This window comes from Xiphophorus maculatus, chromosome 9 (genome assembly GCF_002775205.1).
Source record: "Xiphophorus maculatus strain JP 163 A chromosome 9, X_maculatus-5.0-male, whole genome shotgun sequence".
NCBI lineage: Eukaryota > Metazoa > Chordata > Actinopteri > Cyprinodontiformes > Poeciliidae > Xiphophorus > Xiphophorus maculatus.
In genome coordinates this window covers 25,258,857-25,272,121 of record NC_036451.1, presented here as the reverse complement: position 1 = coordinate 25,272,121, position 13,265 = coordinate 25,258,857, and the positions used below count along the sequence as shown (strand labels likewise).

General features: G+C 38.1%; 1 protein-coding gene across 1 annotated transcript in view; it reads left to right on the top strand.

Moving 5' to 3' along the window:
* Nucleotides 1-1,371: 1,371 nt before the first annotated feature.
* LOC102221387 (tumor protein p63-regulated gene 1-like protein) overlaps nucleotides 1,372-13,265 on the top strand; it is a 33,405-nt gene continuing 21,511 nt past the window's right edge. Inside the window, exons 1-4 of the mRNA XM_005804460.2 lie at nucleotides 1,372-1,597; nucleotides 1,762-1,998; nucleotides 5,003-5,094; nucleotides 10,305-10,481. Of these exons, the coding sequence (XP_005804517.1) occupies nucleotides 1,783-1,998; nucleotides 5,003-5,094; nucleotides 10,305-10,481 (485 nt within the window). The 5' untranslated portion in view covers nucleotides 1,372-1,597; nucleotides 1,762-1,782. The remainder of the gene's footprint in view (nucleotides 1,598-1,761; nucleotides 1,999-5,002; nucleotides 5,095-10,304; nucleotides 10,482-13,265) is intronic.

Genomic DNA, 13,265 nt, shown 5'->3' with positions numbered 1-13,265 from the left:
AAGAATATTACTATTCTATTCTGTTCTATTCAGTCACCTGTCAATTGTATCGACTCTTTCTTTTCTATTTCTTGCGGCAAATTCATTCAGATTCAGCTCCACCGTTATCTACAGTATTGTGAATCAAACACTCCAGCAGTCACAGTAACAGGAAGTGTTTTGTAAGCTGTCAAATCCTGAAATGTGATCCCTGCACAGATGTATGAGAGAACAAGGCGTTGCTGGTGAAAACAGTGTCATGTTTACTGATAAAGGGATGATTAATTGACAAGGTTTTCTTTTGTGTGGACCAGTCTGCATGATGTGGGCATTATTATGTAAAACAGATGATGTGGAAGAGGTCCTCAATTTAAAGAGGTTAGGAGCCACTGCTTTAATGCATACAATAATGTACTTCTCATCACGTAGCAGGTACTGAAACATGAAGTCGAGTCCCATTCGGGTCAGAATTTGCATGGTGACATGCAAAGTGGGCAAGGCAGACATTTCCTTTCCTTGGGGACTCACAATATACCAGTTCTTTTGCTATACGACTTGGGTTCATGTTTATTTTTCATCATGCTAATTAGTTTGAAATGCTCTGAATACAAGACATATTAAGTCACATTATATTGGCATTTGATGCGGTTAACAGAGGCTTGGCGTGGCTAAACAAACCAGGATATTGACTCAGTTGCCATCAGTTTTTGAACACCAGACTTTCTTTGTTGTAAATACTGCAGATTTTAAACTTGATCTGTTTTGACCAAAGTAGGAGGTATGGGGTTTACTGTTTGAGAAATATGAAGACTGTATGTATTTGATATATCTAACCACATTAGTTTATGAATTTCTTCATTTTCATAAGTTTAACCAAAGACAAATATCGGAAAATGTGAGTTTGACAGTGTAATTAAATATTGTCACATTCGAAGTCCATAAAAGTCCTATGAGACATGATGTGGTTGCTAACTTTTGTTTTATCTGATACATTTATTTGCATAATTGGAGGAAAAAACCCGAAAAGATTTCATTTGAACTCAAACATGTTGCATGTAATACTACAGGCAGTGGGTTATTCTTCGAGACCATCTTTGATAAGCTCCATGATCTTGTCTTGTATTTGCAAAAGACCTTTTTGTGTGTTTTTATCTAGAATATTTGCAGGGGGGGGCGGGGGGACAAAACTATTTTGTGGGTTTCAATAAAATCTTCCATCTCTAGTTTATTATTGAGAATATAAGATTTTTAAAAAAGCACAAAGAGTGTATTTTATTTATTTATTTAGTTTTAAAAAGGCATCTTTTGTGGCTGCCAAAGGGTTGCCGATTTTGGTCCTCGTTGGGAAAAGTGTGAACGCCACTGATTTAAGCTGATGGAAAAAAAAAACAAAAACACACACACACTGAGAAAATCAAATCTTAGACTTTCTTGTCTTTTTTTTTTTTTGCTTTCAGATTCGATTTTGGAGAATGTTCTAGTTCATGGCTGCTGCATCCTACCTCTCCTCTCAACACTTGCTGCACATATACGGAACAAGGAAGTTGTACACCTGCTGCTTTCGTCCGTTCATTCAGCTTCCAACGTTTAGCACATTTCCTCCGAGAGGACAGGTGAGGTAAGAGCGTATCGCTTTCTAATAAAAACCGAAGTTTGTTGTCGGAGGAGCCCCGCTGTGTCGGTGGCGATAAAACCAGAGAACAGCGTGTTGTTTAAACCACCCATTCCTTCAATCACTAACTAACTAACTGCTCTCTGCGGTTACGTTTCCTCTCCTCTAAGAGTTTGTTTTCGAGGTTCATAATGGCAAACGAAGAGGAAGGAGTTCCCACAGAGAAGCAGCAGAGCCCGCTCAGCTCCTCCTCCAGCGGACCAGAGGACTCTCCGGAGGCCGCTGGCCGGGCTGAGGTCGCCGGGGAGCAGAAGACGGATCCCGGGGCGGCTCGCTCCCAGCTCGGTAACCTCCCCGCGGATTCCTGCCTGCAGCACTTCAAAATGAGGAAGTTCTTTGTGTTGAGGGTAAATGGCTCCATTTCCACCTTACTTTTTTTACATATACAGTACAGACCAAAAGTTTGGACACACCTTCTAATTCAATGGGTTTTCTTTATTTTCATGACTATTTATAAGGCAATAAGTCCCACTTATTAACCTGACAGGGCAGGTTGACCTATGAAGTGAAAACCATTTCAGGTGACGACCTCTTGAAGCTCATCAAGAAAATGCAGAGTGTGTGCAAAGCAGTAATCACAGCAAAAGGTTGCTACTTTGAAGAAACTAGAATATAAGGGCTATTTTCAGTTGTTTTACACTTTTTTGTTTAGTGCATATTTCCACATGTGTTATTCATAGTTTTGATGCCTTCAGTGTGAAGCTACAATGTCAATAGTCATGAAAATAAAGGAAACTCATTGAATTAAAAGGTGTGTCCAAACTTTTGGTCTGTACTGTATATATATAAATATATATCTTCATTTATTTACATTTAATTTACTACTCATGTTATTGTGGGACATGATTTTGTGGCGTCAGGCATATTTTAAGAAATTTTTTCGATTTAGTTTTGCTTTATGGACGTATTTGTGGATGTAAATGGTTTAAAACCACCTTTCGTTGTCTCATACACGTTTATTAATGACTAAACTATCCGAAATGCAGCATAAGATTGAGCTGATCAGCCAGGTGGACTAAACTAAATATACACGAGTCAGTCAATCAGAACAAAGGGGCTCAAATTCAGCTTTCATAAGGTTCTGAAGTACTCTCTTCTCTATTCTAGGAATATACATTTTTTTGAAGTATTATTAAATCTAAAGTAAGTTTAACTGCAGCAACAATGGAACATTGATAAATATAAAATGAACAATAACACAAAAAAACCTTTTAACTTATTAAAATCCAATAGGTAGAATATTTTTCAAATATAATTCTGAGAGTTCATTCTTATCTAAAATAATCTAAATATTACTTTAAATGATATGTTAAATGTACTTGAGTGTTCCTCAGTGCAAATCCTTAGCTAAAGGCTTATACAATGAATGCACTGTCGGCAGTCTTTGGGCCAGACTTGAGTGTGTTTTGTTGGGGTTTTATTTTATAGACCAACACAGAACCTGGTCAGATTTGATGTAAAGACGGATAATACCCTTAAAACAGGGCAATTCTGGAGGAAGACTTGTTGACGGCTGCAAATTATTTGACAGCAATGTGGAGGGTCACCTTTCCCTGGTGTTGAGATGGAAGATGTTGCCTGGTGATGGTGGTCTGCAAATCTAGTGATGTAGTTTCATTTAAAGTTTATTCTGCAGCCATGCTTGATCAGAGTATCCAGCAGGGCACTTAACACACATCCTTGTGGGATACCAGTTTGGGATGAGGGTTTATTTTTTTTCCTGCCGTATCGAGATAGATGTATTTCGCTAAAGTGCAGTGGAAACACTTTTTTTTGTATTATATGTGATCAATAGCTGGATGGTACCACTAACGCAAACCAGGAAGGAGACAACAGGAAGTGGTAAGAGGATAGTATTTTTTTAATTTTTTAATTTTTTTCAGACAATGTGCAGCTGGCTCCACCAGCGCTCTCACAACATCGTACTGTTCATAAAAAGTTGTGTCTTTCCAACGTGTGGAATCCATAGCTCTTCTGTGAAATCGCCGACTACAGTTTCCCAAAAATGTCGCATACATAGCGACTCACAAGCATAAGAGGCATGTCGCTCCGACACTTGAATAAAACGCCAACATCTCCTCTGATTGGCTGATAGATGATGACGGAAAGCGCCATGAGTGAATTATAAATATATCTCATGTAACTGTTTACACCCGTCGCCGCCTTGATTTCGAATGATTCATCTTGTGTGATTCTTAGTCATGTGTGATTTTAAGTTCATTTCTTATTTCATAGAAACACTGAAATTGTGTTTCTTCAACATCAGCAGAATATTGACAGAGATTGTCAACAAATGCAGCTGCTGTTACTGCTGTATAAAACACCTGCAATAAATAAACAATCCTCAGCCTGGTGGAGTCGCAAGTAAAGCCTGGTGGCCCGCCAGGCTTGTAATACACCCTGCCGAATTGTCTGTGAAGAACACCTGCCGTATCAGATTAATCAAACATGCCCGTTTAGATAGAAGTACTTTGGGAAGAGTTAATGCTCTCTGTTGAGTAAAGATGACCTCCTCTCCGTCCTCTCGTTTTCATGATTAGTGTGCAGCCAAGGGCCATCAGTCAGAGATGGTAATCTTCAAGGCTGCATAGACGGATTTGTGACCCTGAGTTGAGAATGCTCTTTCACTGAAACTGATACGACGCTCTAAATCCTCCTGGATCTGTCCTTGTCATTAAACAATTCCGTCTCTAACGCACACGCACTCTTCTGAGTCCGTTTCATCCACGTTCTCTTTTTCTTTTTTGCCAGCGCACTGAAACTTCCATCTCAGAAGCCGTTTGATGCAGGCCTGTTGTGTTGGGTTAGCACTGGGAAAGCATCCCGGGCTGCCAGGCCGACTCTGCAGTCAGCCCCAGCCAAAGATTACAGTAAGACTGTCAGGAGTCCTCAGTGTGAACTCCTAATCGTTTTAAGTTCTCCAGCTTGGAGTTGAAATAATGAAACAAAGTGAAAGGATAGAAAAAGAAAAAGCCCGTGGCTGACAGTTGTGAGGGTAGAGTGCAGAATTGCGTACCGGAGCCTTCCAGAGCATCTTCAGATGTCTGTGTTACTCAGATTTTGGTCATGTTCAACTCCCCCCCCACCCCTTTTTTATTTTTATTTTACAGTCGTTCTCAAACACCTACACTTCATATCTGTGTGTACCGTGGTTCTACCCCCCCCCCCCCCACACACACACACACAGCACCTCCCTTGTTGTTCTGTTTGTTGTCTTCGACGCAGAGCCGCGTTGACATTTCCCTCAGTCCCCCCGCCGCACATCAGCCTCAAAGATAACCCTTAAAGCCTCGCTCTGCCACGGCGGAACATTAGAAAGTGACACCCAGGCTTGTTTTCTTGTCTCCTCAGCCCGGCACTCTCAATCAGGCCGTCAAAGACGTCGAAGCTCTGGTGAACAAGGAGGAAGATGGCAGCATTCACGGCACCTGGCTGATGGCAGAGTGAGTTCACGAGGCTGTGTGTGTGTGTGTGTGTTCGTCCTGTCAGCATGTGGGGAATGTGATGTAACTTGTGATGTGATTGTAGATGAATAGGGACATGATCATCCTGATCGTCTCTAAAATCTGAAGAATACGTTTATTTTAATGTGCTTTTTACTGCGACACAAAGTGTCCATGAATAAATGCTACAATCAATCCTTCAAAGGATCTGATTTATGAATGGGCGGAATTATGTATATTTCATGCTCGTCTGACCTTTTACTGTATTTAAATGATTGCAATTATGATGTGATGCTGTGAATAATTCAACATGGTGTATTTCTGGATCAGGAGGGAATATTTAGCCGTTTTGGTTTTACTTTTGTTTTCAAGTCAATAACTAAGGATGTCTATCATCGATAAAGTTGTGAACTAGGGCTGGGAGATAAATTGATCTAATCAATTAATCACATTTTTATTTATAAAAATTATTTTTGTTTTTTTCCCCACACCTATGCACTACTTGGGTTTCAGTCATTTTTAGTACGCCCACAGCCGCCATCTTGTTTTAAACACAAGACGTTTAACATTGGATCCAGGTCAACGGGCAGAAGGTGCGATCGAAATAAACGCAAAGTTTTAGAAAATATTTTCTGCCATTTGTAATTTCTTTTTAAGAAGAGAAAGGGAGAGTGAAAAAAAAATAATTGATTAAAATTGAAGATTTTATTTTTAAGCCAGATCACCCAGCCTGGTGCAAATATCACAGATGGTATAGATGTATAAGTAGTTGACACGCCTGGTGCTGATGTGTTAAAAAACTAAATAAATAAAGTAAATTCAAGCAAAATCTTACACTGAAAAATTGAGAAAATCCTAAAAGATATATTGCTGCTACATTTACTGCTTTCTTACCAAAATAAAATTTAGGCTATCTCTAAGTTTTGGCAGTGAGATTATGTGCGAGATGTATTTCTAAACATAGGTAGCAATAATTTGTCCAAGTTCAGGTTGAAAGCCCTAACATGTTGGGATATTGAAAATTAAAAAAGGAATTAAACAAGTGCACAACAAGGTTAATGTCAAAAAACGAATGCAAATGAATAAACAGAGAAACTTGGAAGTTTGGATCCAATAAGGGTGAAAATCAGAAAAAGAAATTCTGCATTAGAGTGGTACCACCTGAATTTATTTCATCTCTGGTAATCGTTAAAAGACATTTAGCATTGATAAATACACTTAGTTCAGCGCAAATTCACAACATGAAGTCTTAAGTGTATTAAATAGTAAAAAAAAACCCAACACTTACAGCTACAATAGAATAGTTTAAATGAAGCATGTCTGTGTGTTAGAATGGCCCAGTCAAAGTCCAGACATGCATCTAATTGAGAATCTGTGTCAAGGCTTAAGATTACTGATCACAGACACTCTGACCTGTTTTCTAAAGCATGGTGGGAAAAGTTTAATCTCTACTTGTGCAAAGATGGTAGGTAAATCCACACCGCCCTTTTGTTTGGTTCTTGTAAAATCTTACAGAAACCATGTCTCTTCTCTTTCACTTCACCATTACGCTCTACTTTCTGCGGCCTACCTCATAAAACTGATTTGAAATTCAGTTTTGTAAAGTAAAAAAAAAAAAGTGAAAACAGCTCCAGGGGTATGAATCCTTTTGTGAAATACTGTCAATTTCTGTCTTGTCCAAGGAGTAAAAATGCTCTTCCCCGATGGTTCTCCAAATAGTGGAGAAAAAACAAAAACAAAACAAACAAACTGCAGGTTGCTGCATAGAAGTTTTTCCTCCTCTCTTCTTCTCGACTGCTGCTGCACCGTTCTGTCCGCCCACACGCTGTTCCTGAATTTCCGCAACACCACAATCCACAATGCTCACACCTAGTCGAGGTTAAGTCATTTGATTATTGGAGTCAAACCTCTTCACCCACACCTATCCCATGATGCCTCGGCTGTGCAGTGAACTGTCTTCTTTAGCCCCTGGCTGCCAGATTCAATCATGAGTGGTTCACTGGGAGAGGGCCACGCACGCTCGGCTCAGCGGGCCGTAAGAAAGAGAGCCACTCTGAGAGAGGAGCCTTGCCACCATGAATTAGCAGGGCTCTAAGGAAGTGTGTGTGGGCGTGTGTGTGTGTGGATGTTTAAGAGAAGAAGATGGGGGGATGAGGGGGGAAACAAAAAACTTGACTTTTTAGTAATTTTAATTACGCCAGGAGATTTTCTGGGAACTGATGTGCTTCTGCTAAACTGACGGTACCTTCTTTTTTTTTTTTTTAGTTAGTGAAATTTTCAGGGATTTTGAAAAGCCAGCATGCATATTGTATGATGTTTGCCAAGGGCACTTTTAGAAATTGTGAAAGTTTTACAGTACATAATTGAAGAGATTTGCAAAACATGTTTTTGTGTCTGAGAACTCAAAGTAACCTCTTGGTGATTTATTTTCTCTCTTTTACATCTGAACCGATGGGCTAAAATTGCATTTTGACAAGCGATTAGTAACCAGTTTTGAATGTTCTTATGCTTTTTACAGTCACAATGTTGTAGAGCTACCTTTCTTTCTTCCATGACCTAAAAAATGTCACATGGTTCAAACCAAGACATCTTGATCATATGATGAGATTTAGGTTTTTAGGCTTTATTTACCAGGATTTTACATTATTCATAAATCTACTCTCTTACCAGGTTAAATAAGTGAAGTACACTTCTGATTCCACATGCAAAAATGCTGTTAAAGACAAATAAACCAAAGCATTAAAACATATATGTAGGCATATCAAAAACATTTTTGTCATGGGTCAAGCTTCATAAAAATAGCACCAACTCCCCTGCCATGTCAGCCACTTCAAACAATTAGCCTATTGAAGTGAGTGACTCTTCATCGGCGCAGACAGAGAGTCTGCATAGTTTAGCATGAGATCACATAACACTATTGAATCATTCCTACAACATTTGAGTAACACTGATGTAAAGGTCTAGTCAGTGGAGCATGTGTGTGAGTTGTGGTTGATGTCAAAGAGTCTAAAGGAAACGTTCAAAGTTTAGCCTGCAGATACCTAGAGTCACCTAGTTTATGTTTAAGGATAATTATTTGTGATGACTTTTGTGCAATCAGTCTATCAATGACATCAGGTAAAGGATTTCTGTCTTAAAGATCTTTTTTTCTATTTATAAAGAAAAGGTTTGGGCAGTAAACCTGCTCAGGAACAAAACTATTTGAATACTTTATTTACAGAAAATGTCGGTGACAATAACGGTAAGCTTCGTTACGCAATAAGACAGGAAAGACATGAGCTGAAAGGCAGAATGTCGGGTCACTTTCTTTAAAAAACATTCTTACAAAATGTAAAACGGATTGAAAGGAGTATTGTAAACTTCTTCTTTTTTTCTGGTTGTACTCAAACATTTTGCGTACTTTTAAATAGTATTGGAAATAGAATTAGTACATTATTAAATCACTGGTTGAGAAAGTGTCATTATTAATCTGAAGAGTCCTGCAATTCTTGCATTTATTTTCAAAATTGCCATAAACTAAACACTAAATACCCATAATTAGTTAGCAATGTCTTATTATGTACTTCAACTTGTGTTTGAAGTTTGTATAGTAGCAAATATTACGTTAGAAACAACATTTTTTATTTGAAAAATCATTTTGTTTATTAAATATTACAGAAAAAAGTGATATTTTTAATTGACATCACCCAGGAGGACGTCTACATCTAGATATGAGAATTTTAAGTTTTTCAATTCTATTTCAGTGATTCTTAAATTTGTAAATCTACTCATAAAAAATAAATCTTGTTTTTGGTTGATGCTACAATTTTTATTGTCAAAAAATCATTCATTAACGACACATTTTTGAGACACGCTGGACGAAACTCTAAATTGACAAAGTTATAGTTCAGTTGCAACTTTTCAATTAAGTCGATAAATGTTTTTTTTTTTTTTTTACAGTTGATGTAGATGCTGAGTTTGTAGATGCTGAGTTTGAGTCAGAATCATTTTGGAAATTAACTAAAGTGGTAAATTAAACAGAAACTTTCTGAAGCAAGTGGTCTTCCCAGCTCATTTACATCTGTTTGAGTCTTTCTCATTGTCTTTGGTTTTATAAGCTGTTATTCTCAAAAAATAAAAAATAAAAAGCAGATCTCTGTTGTTAATTTTTCAGCTTTGGCTATTAAGAATCAAACTTAGTGTAAAACTGAAAAGAAACTCAAGGAGATTACATTTGCAGTCAAACTTTCACAGAATTGTGAGGTTGGTCTGATAAAATTCTGATTTTATTTGATCATGCTTACCTCTAGGTTTAAGATTCAGCTCAATGAATTTTGAGTATTCAAAAAATTAGAGGTTATAGCAATGTTTGGTGGGTAACTTTTAATTCATATTTCACAAGTTGTTTTTAGTGTGTTTATGGGTTTATTTCATTATATCGTGTAGAGTAATTCAGTCCATATTTTGCGGTTTTTGTCTACTTCTAAAGTGATCCTACTTCAGAAAAACGGACTGTTTCAGAAATTTGAAACCTCTTAAAAGAATCTAATTTTTTTTCTGTGTTGGATCAGTCTGATAAAATACTGCCCAAACAAAAACAGCAAAGTGTTTCTTTAGTTCTGTCCAGACAGGACTCTGATGGAGATGACACCTTTTAGCATCGTTAGCGGCTAATAATCAGCCGGTCGCACTGTTTTTTATTTTGTCTCCGAAAGAACAAAATACTGCAACACAAATGATTCAAAATGCTTATAAGACGACAAGCGACAGCCACAACGTTGAGAACTATTGTGACACGTAGTCCTGTCACCATAACAAATTTTGCTGGACGATAAATTGTCCCAGTAATTATTGCGATAAACGATAATGTTGTTCTTTTGAGACCATTTTTAAGTAATATATTGATAATGGAATAATAATGCAAGTTCGCCCTCTCAAAGACTGATGAACTTTAATTTTGTAAAGAAAACTTAACACTGCAACTGGAAAATATTGTAAATATCAAAAATAAAACACAAGATTTTGAGATTTCTTTTACTTTATAATGTCATTAATTGATTAATTGCTTATTGTGACAGGTTTAGCGACATATTGATATCATGAGCTCTTGCTTTATCCCCAGTAGCCACCAAGCTGCTACGACTTTATCTCTACAGGAAGCCTACAGTTTGCCCTACACGTCTTGCCCTTTCCCCTTCCTCTCGTAATGTCTCACTGTGTGGCCGTTTCAGAGTCGATCACTGGAACAACGAGAAGGAGCGCCTTGTTGTCATCACCGACAACACGCTTCTGATCTTCAAGTACGACTTCGTCCTGCTCTGCTGCGAGCAGATCCAGAAGATCCAGCTCAACTACATAGACCGCATCGCTCACGGTTCCTTCAGCTTCCCAAAGCGCTCGCTGCTCAAGTAAGTCCCTCCACTTCTCCAGCTGCATAATTCATGCATACAGTGCTGTGAAAAGGTATTTTTTCCCCCTACAGGGATTTTTTTTTTTTGTTGCACTGAAATGTTTCAAATCTTATCAGTTTCAGTATCAAAGACAACCGGAGTAAATGGACAAATCTGTTTTCAAATGATGTCTTTGTTTAGTAAGGGGGGGGAAAGCAATCCAAAGCAACTTGGCCCTGTGTGAAAAAGACATTTCACTCTAATCCCAGTGGCAGCTTCAACATAGAGGTTACAGTAAATGGAAATGAATCTTTTAAATTGCTCTTCTCTGTAAAATTGGGTTAATTCAGCTAGGCCTGTTGCAATAATCAATAAACCAATTAATGACATGATTAATGAAAACAAGCTCAATAATTTCCATTTGCATGATTTATTGTTTTTCTCTTTTCTCTCTTTCTACCAAAAACTGGATGAAAAAAATCTCCAGTTTTTGTCTCAAATATCCCTTTTTTTTTTAAGGACAGTTTTGTTTACAGAGACTTTATAACACATTTTATTTATTGTTTCTGTTTTGTTGATTTATTTTGGATATTTGATAAATGTTGATTGGAATTGAAAGTTTATTTATCTTTGACCGTGCATAGCTCCAGGCTACAAACTGATTGCAGGTTTGGGTTTTCTCCTAGAGAGCAGAATTTGTGGCGAGTCTCATCAAGTCGTTCACGTCCTGGAAAAGCAAAGCAGGTCAAATCAAAGACTTGATGCAGTCGACTAGAAAATAGTTACTTGTTGGCATAATGAAGGGCTTCATTGTTTAACTAGAATCAAACTGGTGTGAGTTGACAATTGCGAATTGATGCTAAATAAGTAAACTGAAAACTAAATTACTGAAGACGTCATGCTCCACCAGGCTGGATCTTCTTTTTCTAAAATGCTGTTGCTTTCTGAAGGGCCCACGTTTGTCCTGTCGGTGCCCAAAGTCCTGGGGTTAATCAACAAATTTATTTTTTTTTTTTTTTTTGTCAAAATGTGAGATGGATCTTTGTTCATTTTGGTCAGCAGTGATTTTCAGCTTTAAGCTCTCCTGCAGATGTACTTTTTTGTGTGATTTTGTCTAACCTTGGAATATTGATCTGTTTTTAGAAGTCGAAGTGCAGGTTGCTGGTTGACGTTGCTACTTAAATTTCCCTTTTTTCAGGGAGTTAGTTGGCAATTTAGAAGCCTTAAAAACCCTCAGCTTGGAGGATTACAAATATTAGCCCTAATTATATGAGCTCTGCGCTCTAATTAGTTTCACAAAAGCTAAAATTCCCTGTGAGAAAATGTCCTTGTTCCTCGTGATTAACCGGTGTTCTTTGCAGCAAAAGCATGCTTGCTCAATTTTTTTTTGACCTACTTATTCCAGTTTTTCCATTTTTAATATATTTCTTTAATCTTGTATCAGACAGAGTCCATTTAAAATAAATATCTAAGGATGTAATGAAAAGTGTAACACGGCGCAGGGAGCTCACGGGGACAATGGGGAACGGGAACTCGCTTCGCAGGAGGATGAAAAACGGGCGAGTTGTGCCTTTTTCTCGGGTGAGGCGCATCGCTGTCATTCGGAGCTGTCACTTAGCTGATTAGTGGCAAAATTAATGTCCTCCTTTCATGTAAACCTTTTCAAGACGGGCCCGGGGGACACCGAACCAACTAAAACTAATTTGATGAATAAAACGTAATGTGCCGCGACGAGCTTAGAGAGCGCGGCCTTTTATTGGAGGGTTTATCTCGGCACGCTGCGCTGAATTATACATAAAACGCCTGCGAAAGCCAACCGGGAGTCCGGCTGTAAAGACACAGTTTTCAAATAGCAAAGACTTGAGCCTCAAACATTCCCTCTGTCTCTCTGTTTTCTCTTTTAGCTCCTTTTCCTTCTCAGATTTCTTCCTCTGTCCCACAGGAAGTGTGTCCTTTTTTTGTCTTGGTTGTGGATCTGCAATCGTGTTCATGTATATATGAAAAGCAAAGTCTTGCTGCTGCTTGAACCTTCCACAGAACTTTCTGTTTCATGAGAACAGATGTTAGGCTCAGGAAATAATATGTTAAAGTGGATATTTCATACTTTTAAATCCTACCTTTTCGCATGTGAATCATTTACTTATGGTCTATATGAAGTAGAATGCTTTGGCCTGAATTTCTTATTAATGTATCTCCACAAACTCCTAGTTTACCTCGTTCTGAAACGCTCTTTTGGGCAACTCGTTTTGCTGTACTGTACTGTTTTTTTTTTTTTTGTGTGTGTTTTTTTAATGAATTAGACATTTCATGCGTTCCACTCCACCCCGTTAGACCATTTTTTTAGTTTGAAAGCAACGGTGCAAGTATCTACTGGCAGAGAAACTTTTTATTCCAAAGTTTATTAAAGATGTCGACAGCAGAAAACTTGTCCACCCAACCTTACGTGTTGGGGGACTTTCCCCACCGATGTGTGTACATTTCTGAGAAAAATCGAATTTAACCAGACACTTCAAAGAAGCTCTGATGCCAGGGGAGGGGGTGTTGTAAGGGTTAATACACGCTAGCACCACTTGGTTACTTGCGACTTTGGCATAAGTGAACTTGGACCAAACAAAATCGCTCCAAGGAAAAAAACTTGTCAGATTCACAAAACCGATCAGCTGGAAGTCATGACCTTGTTCAGCAGATGCGGTGACGTCATAGACAAGAAAATGTTAAAGCGAATAGGGGGAAAAACGAACAGCCTGAAAAATATAACCCAATAAGAATATAAAGATGCAGCACTGGGAGAAAATATTACAT